Raw genomic sequence first — 22,447 nt, 5'->3', positions numbered from 1 at the left:
AGCATCTATCTGGAAAATGTGTGTTTATAGCCCACATGCCTGTATTTATATATGTAATATTCAAGCAAAGCCTTTTAAATGTCATTTCATGTCCATCTGAATAATAAAAGATTTTTCTTACTCTAATGCAGAATGGAAGAAAGAATACATGATGTCTATGAAGGAGAATTTCCAGCGGGTTAAAGATCATAACTCACATTTAGGGGAGGCTGTTTATCTACAGAAAAGATACACCAACTTACTACTAGTAATGAAAAGACAGGATATGGAAGAAAAGATGCATGAAATATTAAATTCAGGCAGAAGACATTTACGTATCATGGAGAAAAGATCTTCTGATGAATATTTCCCAACCACAATCCAGGCTCTGTTTGAGCCAGATGAGGAGAATTTCATCCCAAAGATTGTGGTAATACAGGGACCAGCTGGAATTGGAAAAACAATGACCTCCAAAAAGATAATGCTAGACTGGGCCTCTGGGAATCTTTACCCAGAGTTTGAGTTTGTGTTTTATCTGAGCTGCAGAGAAATCAGAAAAATTATTGGAAAGATAAGCCTTGTGGGACTCTTATGCAGAACCTGCAAACTGCAGTCTTCAGAATATCTGGTGTCTCTTCTGAAAGATCCTGGCAATCATAGAAAACTTCTCTTTATAATTGATGGCTTTGATGAATTGAGATGGACCCTAGAGGAGGAATCAGAGGTTTGTGGTGACCTTTTTGAGGAACTCCACAAAGAAATACTTGTGCAAAAATTGCTCAGGAATCATTTACTCAAACAATCTTCTTTTATTATCACCACAAGGTCACTGGGCCTGGCCAAACTTAACACATTCATTGAGGATTATCGCTATGTGGAAGTCCTTGGATTTACAGAGAAAGACTGTGTAGAATATATGTACAATTTCTTTAAAAACAAAAATGATGCAGAAAAGGCTCTCAGTATAATAAAAGACAATGAAATTCTGTATACCATGTGTTCTATCCCTATCGCATGCTGGATTCTGTGTACTGTGATTAAACCACAAATTAAAAAAGATTTTGACTTAATTCAGTATAAAACAGTTACCTCTGTTTATCTCCTCTACCTAAAGGGTTTAATAAAATACCATGGTAGGAACCAGCTAGTACACACCTGCCTGAAGAAACTGTGTGCCCTGGCCAATGAGGGAGTTCTGAACCAACAAATTTTGTTTGAGGCAGAGGACCTGGAAAGACATGAACTTTCTCTGACTGAGATTGAGTCTGTATTTCTGAACGAGAATGTTTTTCACTTGGACCTAGACACTCAGACCTTCTACAGTTTCATCCACCTAAGTGTACAGGAGTTCTTTGCTGCTCTTTATTATGCATTGGATGATGGTTCCAGAAATGAGGAAGGCACCTCTGAAGTAGAAGATGACATTTCCCTGCCAGAGATCTGTAAAGGGGATACACTTTCAAAATTGTGTTCACAACACCCACATTTAACATTAGTTGTGCAATTTCTGTTTGGTTTCTTTAATGAAAAAGAGATAAAAACATTCTCTAAGAGCACAGGCATCAACATTGCAATCCAAGCCAGATCTGCAATGGAAGAATGGCTTATGAATCCAATACATAAGCCATCAATTGACTCAACGTATGCCATTTTCTGTCTGTATGAGACTCAGGATGAGATTTTCATTAAGAGAGTCATGTCTCAGCTTTCATGTTTAGAGGTGAAACCGATCTGGATGTGTCAGACCTGGTGGGGCAGGAACTGTTCTAAACAGCTGTCCTACTGCTTGAAGGCTTGTGAAAGTTTTCAGGCTCTCCTTTTCATATGGCTCACAGTGGATGCAAAGGACCTGGAAATGTTATCTCCTCTATTACACAGGTGTCAGTTGCTTTGGTGGGTGACTGTGATCATTATAATTTGAATGAATTAAGCTTATGAATGTAGTGCTATCAGTAACTAGACAAACATATGTTGTCCATTTATGTACAATATAGTCCAAGAAAGATTAATCTGAGAAGTGTTTCTGGGCACCAGTCACTTTAGTAGAATTAAAAGAGAAAAAGGTTTATTGCACATGATTAGGGATGAGAAGAACACCTCCCGGTTCGGTTCGCACCCAGAACATGCGAATGGACCGAAAGTTCGCGCGAACATTAGAACACCGTTAAAGTCTATGGGACTCAAACGTGAGAAATCAAAAGTGTGAATTTTAAAGGCTAATATGCAAGTTATTGTCCTAAAAAGGGTTTGGGGACCCGGGTCATGCCCCAGGGGACATGTATCAATGCAAAAGAAAGTTTTAAAAACGGCCGTTTTTTCAGGAGCAGTGATTTTAATGATGCTTAAAGTGAAAAAATAAAAGTGAAATATTCCTTTAAATATCATACCTGGGGGGTGTCTATAGTATGCCTGTAAAGTGGCGCATCTTTCCCGTGTTTAGAACAGTCCCTGCACAAAATTCCATTTCTAAAGGAATAAAAGTCATTAAAAACTGCTTGCAGCTGTAATGTAATGTTGGGTCCCGGCAATATGGATGAAAATTATTGAGAAAAACTGCATGGGTAACCCCCCAGCCCATTACCAGGCACTTTGGGTATTGTATGGATATTAAGAGGAACCCCGCACCCAAATTAAAAAAAGAAAAGGCGTGGGGCCCCCAGGCCCTATATACTATGAACAGCAGTATACAGGCTGTCCCTGGGTTACAAACAAGATAGGGACTGTAGGTTTGTTCTTAAGTTGAATCTGTTTGTAATTTGGAACAGGTACATTTTTTAAGTGTAGCTCCAGCCAAAAAATCTATTTTTAAGCTTTTTGGAAAACATAGGGAAGGGTTATCATCACCCCTGTGACATTTGTTTTGCTGTCTGTGCCCCTGTTCAGAAGATTTCACCTCACTTTCTGTTCTTTTCTTTCCAATGACAATTGGATTTTGAAAATTTGGGGTTTTTAGGGAAACAAGGATTGGTGATAAAGCATCAGTGGAGACACCTTTTTTCCCTTATTAACTCTTAGGCCTTAGGCCTTAGGTGTTGGTGGTGCCACAACACTGTAAGCCCTCACAGTTACTCTTGGTGGGTGCTGGAACGGCCCTGCTGTGAAATATTATATCAAGAATTGTAAGTACATGCCCCTTTTGAACAGGGTCAGAAAAATTGGGCCTTTGGTGGTGGTGTGGTGGTGTTGCCACAACACTGTAAGCCCTCACAGTTACTCTTGGTGGGTGCAGGAATGGGCCCTGCTGTGAAATATTATATCAAAAATTATAATTACATGCCCCTGTTAAACAGGGGCAGAAAAATTGGGTCTTAGGCAGTGGTGGTGGTGCCACAACACTGTAATCCCTCACAGATACTTTAGTTGAGCGCAGGAACGAGCCCTGCTGCAAAATATTACAGCAAAAATTGTAATTACACGCCCCTGTTAAACAGGGGCAGAAAAGTTGGGTTCTAGGCACTGGTGCTGGTGCCCAGAACCAAAAATGTTCTTAGAAGCTATCAACATGAACATTGAGGAGGAATAGGATAGTCACTCAGCATAACAGGATAGTCACTCAGCATCAGCATATACAGTCTTCAAAGGATCTCACATTCATAAAAAAATTAATCAGTTACATCATCATCAGGTGCTTGGTAGCTGGTGATTCAAGACTGATTCATTTTTACGAAGGTGAACCGATCAACTGAGTCTGTGGACAGGCGCACTCTGTGATCGGTTACAAAGCCTCCAGCAGCACTGAATGTGCGTTCAGATAGAACGCTGGATGCAGGACAGGCCAGTAGCTCAATTGCATACTGTGCAAGCTCTGGCCAGTGATCCATCCTCAAGACCCAGTAACCCAGTGGATTTTCGGTTGGAAAGGTCTCGAAGTCTGATCTTGCCCCAAGGTATTCCTGCACCATGCAAATCAGACGCTGGCGATGGTTGCTGGAACCGTTCAGACCTTGGGGCTGCGGACTAAAAAATTGTCTGAACGCATCGATCAGACGGCCACCTTCTCCACCGCTCCTTCTGTGACTGACTGAAGCCTCAGCAACACTTTGTGCAGGAGAACCAGGAAATTGCAACCTCCCAGGCTCTGGAAACACATTGCACAAACCTTTCTGCAAGGCCTCCTGAAGATGTTTCATCCTCTGCTCCCTCTGCGAAGGCTGGATAAGTTCCGCAACCTTACCCTTGTAATGTGGATCGAGAAGGGTTGCCAGCCAGTACTCCTTGATACCACAAATCCGTCGTTTTGCAGGCTTTGCAGGATCAGGGAGGCCATGCAGTGTAGGTTTTCTGAGGCATTCGGTCCGGAGTCCTCTGGGTCACTAAGGACGACCTGATCCACAGCCACCTCCTCCCAGCTACGTACAAGTCCATGGGTTTCTGAGGGCTGAAAATGATCCCTTGAAGACTGCTGCTGATGCTGAGTGCCAGGCTCCACCTCCATGCTGACACAATCCTCCTCCTCCTCTTCCTGTGTGATAGGCGGGCCTGCAGGAATACTGTCTGGATAAAGGGGGCCTTGAGAGGTAAGGAAGTCCTCCTCTTCCTCCCTCTGTTCTGCCTCAAGTGCCCCTTTCCATTATTCCATGCAGCATGTGCTCCAACAGTAAGACAAGAGGGACAGTATTACTGATGCATGCACTGTCACTGCTCATCATTCTCGTGGCCTTCTCAAATGGTGACAGGACAGTGCATGCATTCTTGATCATTAGCCACTGGCATGGCGAAAAAAAGCCAAGCTCCCCTGACCCTGTCCTGGTGCCATACTCACACAGGTACTCATTGATGGCCCTCTGCTGCGTGTGCAGCTGCTGCAGCATTGCCAACATTGAGTTCCACCTGGTGGGCATGTCACAGATGAGGCGTTTCTTGGGCAGGTTGCATTCCTGTTGAAGGTCAGCCATCCGAGCACTGGCATTATATGACCGGCGGAAATGCCCACAGACTTTCCTAGCCTGCCTCAGGAGATCCTGTAAGCCCGGGTACCTGTACAAGAACCGCTGCACCACCAAATTAAGGATGTGAGCCAAACCGGGAACATGGGTCAAGTGTCCCTGTCAGAGGGCAGAGAGGAGTTTGGTGCCATTGTCGCAAACCACCATTCCTGCCTGAAGCTGGCATGGCATCAACCACCTCTGAACCTGCCCCTGCAGAGCAATTCTCGAAAGGGGGCAGAGTCTACCAGCTGAAAAGGCAGCAGTTGGAGTGCTAGCAATTTAGCCAAACTAGCATTCAGCCGCTGAGCATGTGGATGGCTGGGACCGAATTTCTTTAGACGGTTTAGCAACTGGGGTAGGGAAATTTGCCTTCTACAACCGGATTTAGGTGTACTGCTAGCAGATTGCCCGCAAGTGCTTGGGACACCTAAATCTATACCTTCATTCCTCTCAGTGCAGGTCTCTGAGAGGACTGAAGGTATAGTGGGGTTGGAGATTCCAGCTGGTGAGGAGCAAGGAAAGGTCCGCCTTGTTCTTTGGTGTGGGTCTTTTAAGTACTGTTGCCAACAGACTGCATGGGAGCTCGACATATGTCTGGTCAAGGTGTCGTGGTGCCCATGCGGCTGCTGTTTTGGCCACGCTTGATACGCTTCAGACATATGTTGCAAACAGCAACAGTGCGATCTGCTGCACACGTCTCAAAAAAGGCCCACACCAAAGAACTTTTGAAAAAACGCGCGGAGTCAGCAGCGCCCTGCACATGCGGAGCTCTGCAGTGTGATGCAGTCGGTTGGCTGTCCTTAAGCTGGCCCCTGGAGGGCATCCTGCCTCGTTGGAGATGTGCCACCTCCTCCTCCTCCTCCTCCTCTCTTTTATCAAGCACCCACGTAGAGTCAGTGAACTCATCATCCCCTCCCTCCTCGCCACTGGAGCAAACCTGGCAGTATGCTGCAGCTGGGGGAACATGACTGCCAGTTTCTTGTCCTTCTTGGGCACCCCCTCTCTCTGGGCTCACATTACTGCCTTCATCCTCAACCCGGGTACCATCATCGGAGCCTTCAAAACGCTGCGCATCCTCCTGCAGCATGTACCCGACACTGTGGTCGAACAGTTCGGGGGACTCCTCAGGACATGATGGTGGAGCTAGGGAAGGCGTGACTGATGCCATTGAGCCAATGGAATAGGCCGCTTTGGCAGCTGCATTGGCAGCCAAACTTGTCTTAGCCTGGGTGACAGAGGATGAGGAGGATGAGGACGGCTTTGTGATCCACTCTACCGACTCTTCTGCAAGTTGTGGCTCAACACGGCCAGCTATCGAAAAAAAGGACAAGCGTGCCCCACGGCCATGTGCTGAGGGTGCACCGTGTCCACAACCAGCACTGTTGCCTGTAGACACAGAGGCTGCTTGCCCTCTTTTAGTGGCCTGTGAGCATCTGCCTTTCCTTGGTGGCCTTCCAGACATGCTGTAAAATTGGATTAGCAAAACACCACCTAGAAAAATTACACCAAGAATGGCCTGCAGTCAGGTATAGGCTTGGCTAGACTAGAATGCAGTGGATATATATGTAGGAGACTGTATATATATCTTTATGCACTGCAGATCACTGAATCACCTGCCTGCCTGCCTGAAAGTGTAGTTGAAAACGTACACCAGGAATGACTTGTAGTCAGATATAGGCTTGGCTAGACTAGAATGCAGTGGATATACATGTAGGAGACTTTATATATATCTTTATGCACTGCAGATAACTGAATCACCTGCCTGGCCTGCCTGCCTGAAAGTGTATTTGAAAACGTACACCAGCAATGGCCTGCAGTCAGATATAGGCTTGGCTAGACTGGAATGTAGTGGATATATATATGTAGGAGACTGTATATATATTTTATGCACTGCAGATCACTGAATCACCTGCCTGCCTGCCTGAAAGGGTATTTGAAAATGTACACCAGGAACTACCTGCAGTCAGATATAGGCTTGGCTAGACTAGAATGCAGTGGATATATATGTAGGAGACAGTATATATATTTTATGCACTGCAGATCACTGAATCACCTGCCTGGCCTGCCTGGCAGGGTATTTGAATACGTACACCAGGAACGGTCTACAGTGAGATCTAGCTAAACTGGATACAGTGTGTGTATATGTGTATGTGTATGTGTATGTGTATGTATATGTATATGTATATGTGTATATATATATATATATATATATATATATATATATATATATATATATATGCCTGAAGTATATTAGAAACAGTACAGCAGGGAAAGTCTGCAGCGAGATCCAGTTAAACTGTATGCAGTGGAGATATATATATATATATATATATATATATATATATATATATATATATATATGTATGTATATACCAGTCTGACTGTATATATATATATATATATATATATATATATATATAGAATATTAAATACACTGCAGCTAACTGAATCAACTACCTGCCTGAAGTATATTAGAAACAGTACAGCAGGAATGCTCTGCAGTGAGATCTAGCTAACTGAATAAACTGCCTGCTCAAAGTAAATGAAATGACACTCTCGCTCTCTCTCTCTGCCAGCAACACACTACACAAGGCCGACATGCAGGCGGCCTTATATAGTGTGGGGCGTGGACTTAACCCCCTGAGCCATAATTGGCCAAAGGCACCCTGCCTTTTAGATCTTTCCTAACCACCTCAATACAGGGCACACTTCACCCACTTCCTGGCCAAGCCTTTTTTCAGCTTTCAGCGCTGTCACACTTTGAATGACAATTGCGCGGTCATGCTACACTGTAACCATGTGAAATTTTTATCATTTTCTTTACACAAATAGAGCCTTCTTTTGGTGATATTTAATCACTGCTGGGGTTTTTCTTTTTTACAAACAAAAAAAAGACTGATTTAAAAAAAAAAAACGTTTTTCTTAGTTTCTATCAGTAAATTTTGTAAATAAGTAATTTTTCTCCTTCACTGATGTGCGCTAATGAAGCTGCACTGATGGGCACTGATAGGCATCACTGATGGGCACTGATGAGGTGGCACTTATGGGCACTGATGAGGCAGCGTTTATGGGCACTGATTAGGTGGCACTGATGAGGAGGCACTAATATGCTGCACTTATGGGCACTGATATGTGGCACTGATAAGCACTGATAGGCGACACTGATAGGTGGCACTGATGGGCACGGATAGGCGGCACTGATGGTCAGTTCTAATATGCATTGATGGGCAGCACTGATAGGCGGCACTGAAGGGCACTAAAAGCCAGCACTGATTCGCATCACTAATGGGACTGATTGCTGGCACTGGTGGGCACTGATTGCTGGCACTGGTGGGCACTGATTGCTGGCATTGGTGATGCTTTATTGTAATCAGGACACTGATGATCAGTGCCCTGATTACCTGTCTTGCTGTCACCTGCAAGGAGATGCCGCTGATCGTCTCTCCTCGCCACACACTCTGTCAGTGTGAGGCGATCAGAGCCGATTACCGGCACTTCCATGTTTACATGTGACCAGCTGTGATTGGACACAGCCGATCACATGGTTAAAGTTATTTACAAAGATCAGAATCGAGTCATGTCCTAGCAAAACGGCATGGCCATGATGGCAGGAGCGGCCGTTCTGGTGCGCCGTCATATGATGTCCAACCAGAACGAGAGCCGCACCGTCCCTCCATCATTTGAAGGTGGCCAGGCGGCAAGTGGTTAAAGTGATACTAAACATACTATGTTTAATTGCAATTATCCCTACTATTTATCTATAAAGATCATGCTACTGAATTTAGTTTAATGTAAAAAAGCCGCTGAGTACCATGTTTAATAATTGCTGTTCAGTAGTCACATATTGTTTCCCTGGTCTTTCCTGTTCTCAGGGAAAGATCTGGGTGAGGTTTCCAGTACTCTGCTGATGTATGCTTTATGGCAGCAAAGGTGGTCTAGACTATGAAGCTGTGTTTGCACAACACTGTTTGGGCTGTAATATTATTATTATTATTATTATTATTATTATTATTATACAGGATTTATATAGTGCCAACGGTTTACGCAGCGTTTACAACTTGAGGGTAGACAAGACAAATACAATACACTTTATTAGATACAAAATAGACAGTGCTTCTGAATCCCATTTTCTCCCTTCTAGAGAAGGTAGCAAGTCTCACGCACTTAATCTTGCATGTATACAAATATCTAACTAGGATTTAGAGCATTTTACATTGTAGACTATAGCTGATTGGGCTGTGCCAGTCACATGACATAAAAAGGCTTTCAGAATAGAGAATCAAAATGAATAAATAAATAAATAATAGCAAAAAAGTGTTTTAAAGCTTATTAAAAATGTATATTTCAAAGCAACTGTTTATTTAAATTTTTTTTTGTTAAATAACATGTTGTAGGCACATTGTTGTAGGCAGAGTTTACGTTGACTGACAATCACTTTCACTTTGTTCATGCTTTAAAGATTTTTGGAGGAGGTTCTGCCAATCACAGGCTGTGGCACACCCCTCCAGCCTGTCTTTATGGTCTATGGGACTAACAGGGAGGTGAAGCCTCCATTAATCATCATCTTATACCCCATCCCCATAGAGTTTAGCAACGAGGACATGGAGGAGGAGGGGACAGGGGACTGTCAATTACCCTTGTGTATATACCCACATGTGTGACACTTTAGTTATGTGGACTGCACAGAAAAGAAACAGGAGGAAATGAACAGTTTAGAATGGAGCTGAAACTGAAGCATGCTCAGTAGATGTGACAATGGCTGATCAACACAATCTCAGGCTGCAGTGGGGACACACACAAGGAAAGAGGGACTGTAGTTTTTTACTTTTCAAAATCACAGAATGTACAGGCTGGACTCTTGATGAGTTTGGGCACCCTGGTGACTTAGGTTAAAGTGGTATCTTGATCTTCACTTCCAGGAAAGAACAGCATGGAAAGGTTCCTGACTTTGTACAACTTCTCATTGATAACTTTCCACGTCTCCATATGTTGGGGACAGTTGCTTTCCCTAGTGCTTATACCCTCTTTTTCTAGCAGCCAACACCTTCAGGAGTTCCTCCCAGGAAGGGTGATCCCTGCATCCTTCCATAGCCTAGGAGTGTTTTGCTATGATGTGTGACTTTAAAGAGACCGTGTTCCTAGACCTTTCATTTCAACAACAATCTTCCTACAAGATTATATGCACATTTAACACATTTTATGCTTATTAGATATCCAAAGGCCCTGAGACTGCTGGATGCTGCTGTCTTGGATGTGATGTTAGCAGCCCCAGCAGATTCCAAGTTGTCACTCAAGTGACACTTTATAATAATTTCCTCCCCCTTGTCTTCTACATTAAGGTTATTTAGGGATGTGTATTTTGGGAAAGCACCGAACAGTGCCGAGCGGCGCTATGAAAAAGGTATACAGCGGCTTATTTAAAAAAAAAACACGTACACTGGGGCACATCATTTGATGTAACAGGGGGGATTGTAGAAAGAAGACTCAGTGGCTATACAACCACTTTAAGTCACAGCATGCATGTCAGACACATTTACTGATCTTGTGGCAGCCACCTGTTGCTGCTCTCTGCATACGTTAGCAGCCATGGGGAGGGGTTATAGGTGGAGATGATGGTGTGTGCATATTGGTACCAGTAATATAATGTGTCCACATTACAAATCTCACCCAGCTCTGGCGTCCAGTGTTAGTGTGACTTCCAACCTGGAAGCTCATTTCCCGGGCGTTCACGCCCACGCCGGACTCATCACCGCTGGCCCCAGAGACATGTGGAAGCCGCTACCTTTCATCCATGCCCACCCTGGACAGATCACCCCTGGCCCAAGACAGAGTCTTGTGGAAGATAAAGCCATTGTATGGATGGCCGGTCAGTGTGTGCTCTTCTTCCTGGCGTGCCCACAGAGAGGGCTCTGTGTGCCAGCTGTGGTACACGTGGTACGGGTTCGCCACACACTGCCCTAGGGGCTGCTGGGGAAGCTGACAATCAATGTGATAGCTGTAGTCTTCCCGGTCCTTGCACATTGATCACAGGGGGCAGGGCCGGTCCTACCATGGGTCCCAGTGGGTCTGCTGGACCCAGGCAGCACTTTGTGAGGGGCAGCAAGTTGAACCATGGCCACCTCTCCTTCTCTGCTATTTACCCAGCAAATTGACGACCAAGATTTTTTTCCCAGCAGCTTTGTGTGTCATGATGACAACTGCCCCCGGGCTGCTCTGCCTGCCCCTATACTACCCTAGCCTGCCCCTATACTGCCCTAGCCTGTCTATATACTAACCCAGCCTGTCCCTATACTACCTTAGCCTGCCCACTTACTACCCTAGCCTGCCTCTATACTACCCTAGCCTGTCTATATACCACCCTAACCTGTCTATATATTACCCTAGCCTGCCCCTTGGAATTGAACATAATGGTATGTCATATACTTTTGCATATAGACAAGGTGCTGTTGCATGTAAATCTGACTTACTGATAAATTTAATTTTAGTTTTAATTATCATGACATAAAATAAAGGATGTGGGAGGCCATTTGGTGGGCGTGATTTTTTTTTGGGGTGGGAGGGGGTGGGGGGGGCACCAGTTTTACAACTGGACAAGTTGGAAAGGAGGGGTGGGGACATCATGATCTCCATCTTGTCCAATCATAGAATGCCTTGTATTCACTGAAAAAATGCAATGCATTCTGTGGCAGTGCCAAGTGAGCACTCTGTGGTCAGTAGGCAATGGGGGAACCCCTTAGGCCAAGTTCTCAATGATCGTCAGTTTCCCCAAAGTTCCTTCAGGTATGAGATATGCATAATTATATTGGTCCAAGCTGGACTAAGGTTAAACATGCAATTAAGATAATACCTGGGGGTTCGGCTTTTAAAAAAAACACTTTACAATACTTAATTTTCTGTGCTTTTATCTGCAATTTGTATGTTGTTTGTGGCTAAAATGCTATCTTTTTTTTTCATGTTAAGTATTCTCATGATTGTTTAATCAACTGTTTAATAACTTTTCTTTTAGTTTTGAGTATTGTCGTTTATCCCAAAGAATTTGTTTCCGCAAAATGCAAAGCAAAGACTGTCCAGGAGAAGTAGAAAAGGTCACCTTTTCAGAGGAAAATGAGAAAGATTCTGCAGATCTTGATTGGTTGACTAATCCAGAGAGTAAAATACAAAAATTAACGTAAGAGAAATTGCCATTTTTTATAGCTGCACAGGCCTATTTATGGTTTGATGATGTTACTTGGCACTCTGTGTTTCTTCATTTAAGCTGTCTTTCATCCTCATCGCATTTTTTTTCCAAGTCTAATGGATCTTGGTTAGTTAGCTTGGTGGGCCTGTATCCTTTGTCTGACCACAGACAATACAAAGTGGTCAGACATGTAGACACCATCCAACCATTCTTGGGCAACTGCACAGACAAATGCCACTAAAAACAGTGACATTGGGCGACCTTTCATGTTAATGATGTTATAGACAAGGGCTTTAGAGTTGTCTAATCAACATTTTCCCCTGACAAACCTTCAGCCTACCATTTCTGATGGTGTCCTGTAGATATAAGATTATTGCCCAGGCCAACCAAATGTGCCTGGATCATCTAAAGTCTTTAGACACCTGCAAACCTCACAATGCCCTTTTCTTCTTTCTATAGGTTTTACAAATGTTCTCTCACCACATCATCATGCACTCACTTCTGCTCCTTTTTGAGAATAAATAACCATCTTACCAGTCTGAATCTGGGATACAATAGACTACAGGACTCTGGAGTAAAAGTTCTGTGTGAAGGACTCAGACATCCAGGCTGTACCCTACAGGAATTAAGGTAAAAATTATACAATATATCAGACTCAGACATAAGGCCTGATCAGCATTAAAATTATATTATGATTTGTATGATGATGTATAGTACATGAAAAAAATGTTTTTGTAATAAGCCTTTAGCATAGTTTGGTGTGTCTTTGTTGTCCCCGCAGCCTCCGTGGTTGTCATTTGACTCCCTTGTGCTGTGATGACCTCCGTTCTGTTCTTTTCACAAACCGATCTCTCACCAAACTGGATTTATCCTCTAACAATCTGAAAAACTCTGGAGTGAAACTTCTATGTGATGGACTCAGGAATCCAGGCTGTACCCTGCAGGAGTTTATGTGAGAATTTTCCTCTAATCAAAACAATTTACAATTTGATTAGCAATATGGACTGTGTGTAAAGATGCAGAGTAGATATGGAAGCCAGTTGGTCAGTGCTTTGTGACTACATTGTTCAAGTAACCTTTCCCATTACAATAAAAACTTCTCAATCTCTATAATGATAACATTTATATTATTGAACTATTGAGTAGCGCAACCCCCGAAAGAGCTGTTGTATTTCATGCCTTTTCCCCTCTCACGGCACCCACAGTTGGGCAACAGGAATTTTCCACATTCTCCAATTGGCTCAAGAAGACAGTTTAGGAGTTTTAGTTTAGGTTGTTTATTTAGGGAATGTTTAACTTGGTCAGGGATGGAGGTTCATTGGAAGCCCAACACTGAAGAACTTGTAAACTTCCAAAAATGGCTAAAGTCTCTGGCTGCTAAACTCCAGCTGACTTATGCTGCTCACTAGTGGGCGTAATGATGCAGCTGCACAAAAATGACAAAAGGTTCTGACAAACACGTCAATGTTCAAGAGACAGCACCTGGCTGTATTGTATGGAACCTGGGTGCTCTTAGGCCCAAAATAGAGATATTGGGGTGCTCCTGACTTCTGACTGCCTTGCACTGCTCTCACACTGTCCCTTTAGGTCCCAGACCTAAAGGGATTGCACTACACTCTGCTCTCTGGAGCTTTGGGAGTGATGTTGGTTTGTACTGACTCACTCCCCTTTAAGTATTTTCTCCAGTCCAGAAAGCTGCTGCACTGGCCTCTTTGCTGGGCAGGCTGTCCCTGGCTTGGCTTGATGTCTGCAGCTAAGCCTAGCTAAGACTGAGCTGAGTGAAGACTTGAAGCTTCCCACTTCTTTCTCTCACTCTCTCTCTTGCTCTTCCTTATTCCCCAGGGGCAGAGCCCCCAGCACAGGGGGCTCCTCCAGATTACTTGACCCCAGGCTCTGCTCCCAGACTGCCAGGCTTCTGAGTATTTATGGGTTGTCTCCCGACTTTATGAGCCCTGCCTCCAAAGGGATTGGTAGAAACTTTATAAAGATTCAGGCTGCAACCTCTGTCCCTCCACCCACTATGTTCTGGAAATATCCAGAGAGTTCCACAGGATGGGGGAGGTAACAGAGTCACAGCCTTTGAAGCACTGTGCAGTCTCTTAAACAAAATTAACACATAGTTCTTGGCCTAAAGGGGGGGGGGGTAAACTAAATTTACCTACACTAGTAGCAGTGAGGGTGCTATTATACCATGCTAATGACCACTTTAATATCTATAACTGTGTGCATTGTTTACATGTCCTTTTGTAAATGTCCTTTTGTAAAGTTTTTTGTGAAACTCAGTAAACACTTTGAGCTGGGAAACTTTACAGTGTCCATTTTCTGCTTCCAGGTTTGACGATTGTAAAGCAACATTATTATGCTGTGATGACCTCTGCTCTGTTATCTCTACAAATCAAACTCTGACTAGACTAGAGACAAGACTGGATATGGATGTGCACATCTCAGACTCAGAAGTAAATTGTTGGTGTGGGGCCCTCCGACAGCTCGGCTGTACTGTCCAGCAGGGAACGTAAGATCTGCTATTCGAGGGGTCAAACATTTTCTGATGCAAATGACAGAATTAAGGACCTGATCTCACAAGCAAAGCAAGCATTCTTAGGTGGCAAATCATTTAAAAGGGAATACTTATTTTTGTTAAAATTTGTAATTTCACCAGTGAAATTTTGGCATTTATTTTGAAAACATGACTAATCATGCCAAAATAACTGTCTTTTATTCAAGGATAGTGATCACATGAAGCCATTTATTATCACATAGTTTTTTGGCTCCTTTTAAAATCATAATGATAACAGAAATCACCCAAATGGCCTTGATGAAAAGTTTACATACTCTGGAATGTTTGGTCATGGTACAGACACTGATGGTGGCACACACAGGTTTAAATAGCAATTAAAGGTTTATTTAACACATTTGTGGCTTTTTAAATCACAATTAGTGTCTGTGTATAAATAGTCAATGAGTATGTTAGCTCTCACATGGATGCACTAAGCAGGCTAGATACTAAGCCATGGGGAGCAGAAGAGAACAGTCAAAAGACCTGTGTAACAAGGTAAAAACCCACAGATAACATCAGGAGAAATACAGGCCTCTATGGAAAAAGATGGTGTGGTTGTTTTTAAGGAGCACAATACGATGATACTTGAACAAAAAAGAGCTGCATGGTTAAGTTGCCAGAAAGAATCCTTTACTGCACAAGTTCCACAAAAAAGTCTGGTTACAATATGTCCAACAACACCTTGATATGCCTCATTGGGCTATTTTATGGCATTGGCGCAGTAAAGGCTTCCTTTTGGCAGCTCAACAATGCAGCTCTTTTTTGTTCAAGAATCATTGAATTGTGCTCCTTAAAAATGACCACGCTGTCTTTTTGTTGAGCAGCCTGTATTTCTCCTGAGGTTACCTGTGGGTTTTTCTTTGTATCTTGGGCAATTCTTCAGCCAGTTGTGGCTGCAATCTTTCTTGGTCTACCTGACCTTGGCATGGTATCAAAAGAGCCCTGAATTTTCCACTTCTTAATAAGGGATTAAACAGTACTGACTGGCATATTCAAGGCTTTGGGTATCTTTTTATATCCTTTTCCATCTTTATAAAGTTCCATTACTTTGTTAAGCAGGTCTTTTGACTGTTCTTTTCTATCTCCTCATGGCTTAGGCCTCATGTACACTGCTGCTGGTAAACGGATGTTCAGAGGCAGTTGGATGTTTTTTTCAATTGCCCCTGAACTCATCCAGTGTTATCTTATGTGTACACGTACACAGGTTCATTTAATGTCATTTTTAGGCAGTTGCGTTTATAGACTTTCTTTGAAGGCAAAAAAAAGTTCATACGCCAAAGTTTCCGACGTTTCAGATGCTAAACGTGGCTAAGCGTGGTAACTCGCGCTTAGCCACGTTTCGTTTACAGGTGTTTTTCATTTTTGGCTATTTTGAAAAAAAAAAAAAAATATATATATATATATATATATATATTCAACGCTTCTAAACGCAAACGTGGCTAAATGCGGCATGTAAACGCAGCAAAACGGACGTTTTAAACGTGGGTTACTATCTGTAAGTTAAATTGTTCAGGACAGCTTGTAAAAACATCCTGTGTGCATTAAGCCTTATGCCGCGTACACACGGTCGGACTTTTCAGCTACAAAAGTCCGACAGCCCATTCGCCAGACTTTCGACGGACTTTGGGCAGACTTTCAACGGACTTTCTAACGACCGGACTTGCCTACACGCGATCGCACAAAAGTCAGACGGATTCGTACGTGATGATGTACACCGGACTAAAATAAGGAAGTTGATAGCCAGTAGCTAATAGCTGCCCTAGCGTGGATTTTTGTCCGTCGGACTAGCATACAGACGAGCGGATTTCTGGGTCCGGCGGAGTTACGACGTAAAGATTTGAAGCATGTATAAAATCTAAAGTCCGTCAGATTTGCGACTGGAAAAGTCCGCTGAAGGTCAGGTGAAGCTCACACACGATCGGATTGTTCGCCGGATTTGGTCCGTCGGCGTCCGTCAGACACGGCATTAGTGTCTAGCCTGCTTAGGGCATCCAATTGAGAGCTAACAAACGCATTGACTTGATACACAGACACTAATTGTGATTTAAAAAGCCACAAATGTGAGAAATTAACCGTTAATTGCAATTTTAACCTGTGTGTGCCACCTTCTATGTCTGTACCAAGGCCAAACGTTCCAGGGTATGTAAACTTTTTATCAGGGCCATTTGGGTGATTTCTGTTATCATTATGATTTAAAAAGGATCCAAAAAACTATGCGATAATAAATGGCTTCATGTGATCACTGTCCTTAAATAAAAGACAGTTTTTTGGCATGATCAGTCATATTTTCAATATTAATGCCAAAATTTCACAATTTCTGCCAGCGTATGCCAACTTTTGACCTCAACTGTATATAAAGAGAACCTTTAAATTTCAAGAACAAAGAAAAGTGATCATCTATTATCCAGGTCCCAAACATTTATGCACCTCTTTCCATCACAGAATGTCAATCCCATATTTAACATGTTACATTATTTTATTTGTTTTAAAAGATTCTTTGACATCTGGATTGATATCAAATACAGATCACCGAACCAAACTGAGTTTGTGGCTCTACTTACAGTTTAAAGGTAATCCTGTGTATGCTGCTTGTTCTTAATACAAAGTAAATGTCCATATTTAAAGTGAACCAGTACTTTACCCATTCTAGGCGAAGTTACAGACTTTCTTTACAGGAGGGACCATGAGCAGTCTTTATTACCTTCACATTTCTCTCCTGCAAACCCGAAGCCAAGAAAAACTCAGAAGGAGGGAACATGTCACATTTGCCCTGCCCTTCCAAAATGCAGTGCTTGGTACTCAAATGGGCCAGTCACCAGGTTTGAGCCCCTTCTCGTCACAGCATTTGAAAGGCGACGGGGGTTCATTTACAGGTTAAACTTACATATGAACTTCTCAGGCAGTCTACTAGAAGAGGAAAGCAGAAAGGGTATGTAGAGGATGCTTATGGTCCCCACTGTAATGCTAATCTGTTACTTTACCTTGAATGGGAAAAAGCCAGATTCGTGTTAAAGTAGAAATATGCATTTTATTTGCCCTCTCAGCCTCATCCTGCACTGAGATTTCCAGCTTGCAGGACCACAATAAAAACGCCAGCAGACTGAAAGTTATCAGCACTGGGACAGATTAACTTTAATGGAAATGGGCACTGTTCACAATATCTGCTGCTGCAATTGTGACCCCAACAGGAAATAAAATGACAATACTTATCAAAGGTCACCTGGTCTTTGATTCCATGCAGAGTCCAATTCCCTTGCAGAGGAAGGCCATTCTGATGTATCGGAAACATTGGCTCTCAGAAATGTGATTCTCTCAGTATCCTTAGTAGTTTTCAATGTCAAATGGAAGCTCCAGAGTGGCAAATGCAGCCATTTTGTTCTGGTTCCCGAAGAGGGCATTTTCAGACATAGCAAAACCAACCAAAGCATGTATGGAGTCTGCTGAAGTAGTGTCTTTTTTAAAAATTGAATAGAGTAAAGGATGGTTATAAGACTTCATTTTTTAAATTTTTTTTCCATCTCTGTCCCATAGGGGAGATCTCCATTCACTTGCTGTCCCATAGCCAAAACAAGAAGTGAGAGGAATTCCCTCCAAAGTTAGTGAATCCCAGGGGGTCACCACAAATAGTTGCCCTGTTGGAGTATTTACCCTCTACTAATGTCCCAGTGTGAACCCAAAAATTGGGATTTTCTTTTACTTTCATTTGTGATGATAACGGTAAACAGGACAAATAGAGCTGGTGAATCTTCCTAACGGGGACACAGATGGCAAAAAAAAAAAAACGACAGGTGTTCTAATCCCTCTCTACCCAATCCAAAACTAAAAAAAAAAAAAGTATTGTCTTTAGTTACACTTTAATGCTAACTTTTCTAAATGCATCCATATTTCCATTTGACAAGGTTTTACAATTCGAACCATTCAATGAATGCACATGGTTGTGGCAAGGTGATGTGTGCTTTTTAGTGTTAAAACAGTCGGGGAAGAAGCAACATATTGCCTACCAGCCACCAGTTAAATGCCCTCTAAAATGAGATACCCCAAATCACCTTTCAAAGAGCAATTCAAGTGTAAATGAGCTCAAACTGATCTGCATATGTCAATTCGTCTTAAGCTGACTGTTTTCTTTTGTGCAATGTACAGTGCCTTAAAAAGTATTCATACCCCTTGAAATTTTCCACATTTTCTCATGTTAAAACCAAAAACATAAATGTATTTTATTGGGATTTTATGTGATAGACCAACACAAAGTGGCACATAATTGTGAAGTTGAAGGAAGATGATAAATGATTTTCAAAATTTTTTACCCATAAATATGTAAAAAGTGTGGCGTGCATCTGTATTCAGCCCCCCCCCCGAGCCAATACTTAGAATTATATAGAATACAGAATACTGTAGAACCACCTTTGCTGCAATTACAGCTGCAAGTCTGTTTGAGTATGTCTCTACAAGCTTTGCACATCTAGAGAGTGACATTTTTGCCCATTCTTCTTTGCAAAATAGCTCAAGATCTGTCAGATTGGATGGAGAGCATCTGTGAAAAGCCATTTTCAAGTCTTGCCACAGATTCTCAGTTGGATTTAGGTCTGGATATACTAACACATGAATATGCTTTGATTGAAACCATTTCATTGTAGCTCTAGCTGTATGTTTAGGGTCGTTGTCCTGCTGAAATGTGAACCTCCGCCCCAGTCTCAAGTCTTTTGCAGACTCCAACAGGTTTTCTTCTAATGCCCCGTACACATGATCGGAAATTCCACCAGCAAAAGTCCGATGTGAGCTTTTGGTCGGAAATTCCGACTGTTTGTATGCTCCATCGGACTTTTTCTGGCAGAATTTCCGCCAGCAAAAGATTGAGAGCAGGTTCTCTATTTTTCCGTTGGAAATTCCGTTCGTCTGTATGCAAGTCCGATGCGCAAAAAAACACGCATGCTCAGAATCATCGCTTCGTATGGAACTTCCCTTTTCTAGTGCCGTTGTACATGTTGTACGTCACCGCGTTCTTGACGGTCGAAAGTTCAGAGAACTTTTGTGTGACCGTGTGTATGCAAGCCAAGCTTGAGCGGAATTCCGTCGGAATAACCATCCAAGGTTTTTCCGATGAAAATTCCGATCATGTGTACAGGGCATTAGATTGCCCTGTATTTGGCTCCATCCATCTTCCAATCAACTCTGACCAGCTGAAGAAAAACATCCCCACAACATGATGCTACCACCACCATGTTTCACAGTGGAGATGGTGTGTCCAGGGTGATGTGTACTGTTAGTTTTCCACCACACATAGCGTTTTGCTTTTAGGCCAAAAAGTAAAATTTTGATCTCATCAGACCAGAGTACCTTCTTCCACATGTTTTGCTTTGTCCCCCACACGGATTCTTGCAAACTGCAGACTATGGTTGCACCGATACCAGTATCAATATCGGTGCCGATACTAAGCATTTGCACGAGTATCGGTACTCGTGCAAATGCACGATACTTAAAACTGATACCTACTGGCTCGTTTCTTTCAGCTGTCAGCAGGATTCTCCCGCTGACAACTGACGTGTACACAAACGAATTCAGCAATTCACCACCTCCTCCCAGACTGTTGGATCTATTGCGGGAGGACAGGCAGCAGCACTGTTTTTTTTTTTTTTTTTTTAGCTGAGGCCACCTTCTCCCAGGTAACGGGAGAAGAACAGGCAGCATGGCAGCATGTCACACATAGATCTTCAGCAGTAGAGCAGTAGGTAGTACAGTGGGGAACTGGTGGGGGGGGGGGGATCAGCAAAGAACAGGTATGTAGGAGGTTAAGGGTGGTACAGTGGGGAAAAGGTGTGTGGGGGGACAGTGGGGAATAGGTGTGCAGGAAGGGGGAAGGCAGACATTCAGGGTGGTACAGTGGGGAAAAGGTGTGTGGGGGGACAGTGGGGAATAGGTGTGCAGGAAGGGGGAAGGCAGACATTCAGGGTGGTACAGTGGGGAACAGGAGTGCAGGGAGGCACAGTGGGAACCTAAAAAATAAGTATTGGCAATTGGTATCGGCAAGTACTTAAAAAAAAGTATCAGTACTCTTACTCGTTGCTAAAAAAAATGTAAACTGCAAACGGAACTTCTTATGGCTTTCTTTCAACAATGGCTTTCTTCTTGCCACACTTCCATAAAGGGCAGATTTGTGGAGTGCAGGACTAATAGTTGTCCTGTGGACAGATTCTCCCACCTGAGCTGTGGGTCTCTGCAGCTCCTCCAGAGTTAACGCTTTCCTTGCCCGACCTATTCGTTTAGGTGGAAGGCCATGTCTTGGTAGGTTTGCAGGTGTGCCATACTCTTTCCATTTTCTGGATGATGGATTGAACAGTGCTCCATGAGATGTTCAAAGCTTGGGATATTTTTTTATAACCTAACCCTGCTTTAAACTTCTCCACAACTTTATCCCTGACCTGTCTGGTGTGTTCCATGGCCTTCATGACACTGTTTTTTCACTAAGGTTCTCTAACAAACCTCTGAGGGCTTCACAGAACAGCTGTATTTATACTGAGATTAAATTACACACAGGTAGACTCTATTTACTAATCAGGTGACTTCTAAAGGCAATTGGTTCCACTAGATTTTAGTTAGAGGGGGGTTCATTAGGGGATTGAATACAAATGCACGCCACACTTTTCAGATATTTATTTGTAAAAAAAATTGAAAACCATTTATAATTTTCCTTCCACTTTATTATGTGTCACTTTGTGTTGGTCTATCACATAAAATTCCAATAAAATACATTTACGTTTTTGGTTGTAGCATGACAAAATGTGGAAAATTGCAAGGGGTATGAATACTTTTGCAAGGCACTGTATTACCTCTCATGAATGCATAGCACAGACATAAGATTTGGTTGACTCAAGGTAGATATAAAACATTTTTTTCAATTTATGAGGCTCATACTGTACAACCAATGATAACTAGATGTAAGACTTTTTTAGACTGCCAGACAGGAACTTTTAGATGTACTTTAAACGAGGAACTAAAATTCATCTATTAATTACACTGACTTCTTTTTTCTTTTCAATTTCTTTTTGCAGATTTAGCAGAGCAGCATGAATTCATCTTATTGATAACTACTGAAAGTTATTCCAGAATTCTTTGTATGATAACTTTTTCATTTTTCCAGCTAATTTATTTTATATTGTGTTTAGTATATTTTTTATCAATAATTAAAAATTATTGTGCACTGTGTATGAGGTTTTTTTTCTTATGCATTAGTGCCGGCTCTGCACATATATTTTGTATTCATCAATTCTTTTCTGTTATCATCATTAACTTTGAAATGGAAATTTAGAACCTACTGTGTATATAGAAATGGCTAGAGGCACTAAAGGTTAACAGATATTTATGATATGTATAATTTTTTTCACCTCATTAACGATTCATTTGCCATCATTATTTAACATGAAACACGTGCAATTAAAAGTTACAGCCAGGGCCAGACCCACCCATAGGTGTGCAAGGCTGCCATCATAGACGCAGCTATGACGCAGGGGTTAGTTTATTTGGTGCAGCAACATCCCCACAGTAGCTAAGCTGCTGCCCACTTTCTGGGCAGCACCTTAATGTGTTTGAATTACTTTCCCCACCCTGACCATCAACCTTTACTAAAAGCGGAATTCCACCCAAAAATAGAACTTCCACTTTGAGGGAAGGTGACCCCCTGACATGTCACATTGACATGTCATTTTTTTGGGGGGGGGCGGAAACCCTCTTTTTAGAGGGTTCCAGCTCCCACTTCCTCCCGGGGCACCGCGGTGCCAGAAGTAAGTTCACCACTCCCCCACCTCTCGGCAA

The 22,447-nt window shown here is 42.7% G+C and overlaps 1 protein-coding gene across 1 annotated transcript in view; it reads left to right on the top strand.

Annotated features, from left to right (window-relative positions):
- LOC141144361 (NACHT, LRR and PYD domains-containing protein 12-like) overlaps positions 1 to 21,835 on the top strand; it is a 32,501-nt gene extending 10,666 nt beyond the window's left edge. The window contains exons 5-11 of the mRNA XM_073629980.1: positions 132 to 1,872; positions 11,914 to 12,075; positions 12,544 to 12,714; positions 12,866 to 13,036; positions 14,417 to 14,596; positions 17,134 to 17,211; positions 21,688 to 21,835. Coding sequence (XP_073486081.1) covers positions 132 to 1,872; positions 11,914 to 12,075; positions 12,544 to 12,714; positions 12,866 to 13,036; positions 14,417 to 14,596; positions 17,134 to 17,209 — 2,501 coding nt within the window. The 3' untranslated portion in view covers positions 17,210 to 17,211; positions 21,688 to 21,835. The remainder of the gene's footprint in view (positions 1 to 131; positions 1,873 to 11,913; positions 12,076 to 12,543; positions 12,715 to 12,865; positions 13,037 to 14,416; positions 14,597 to 17,133; positions 17,212 to 21,687) is intronic.
- The last annotated feature ends 612 nt before the right edge of the window (positions 21,836 to 22,447 follow it).

The sequence above is a fragment of the Aquarana catesbeiana genome, linkage group LG05 (genome assembly GCF_042186555.1).
Source record: "Aquarana catesbeiana isolate 2022-GZ linkage group LG05, ASM4218655v1, whole genome shotgun sequence".
NCBI lineage: Eukaryota > Metazoa > Chordata > Amphibia > Anura > Ranidae > Aquarana > Aquarana catesbeiana.
This window is presented reverse-complemented; position numbering and strand designations above follow the sequence as displayed.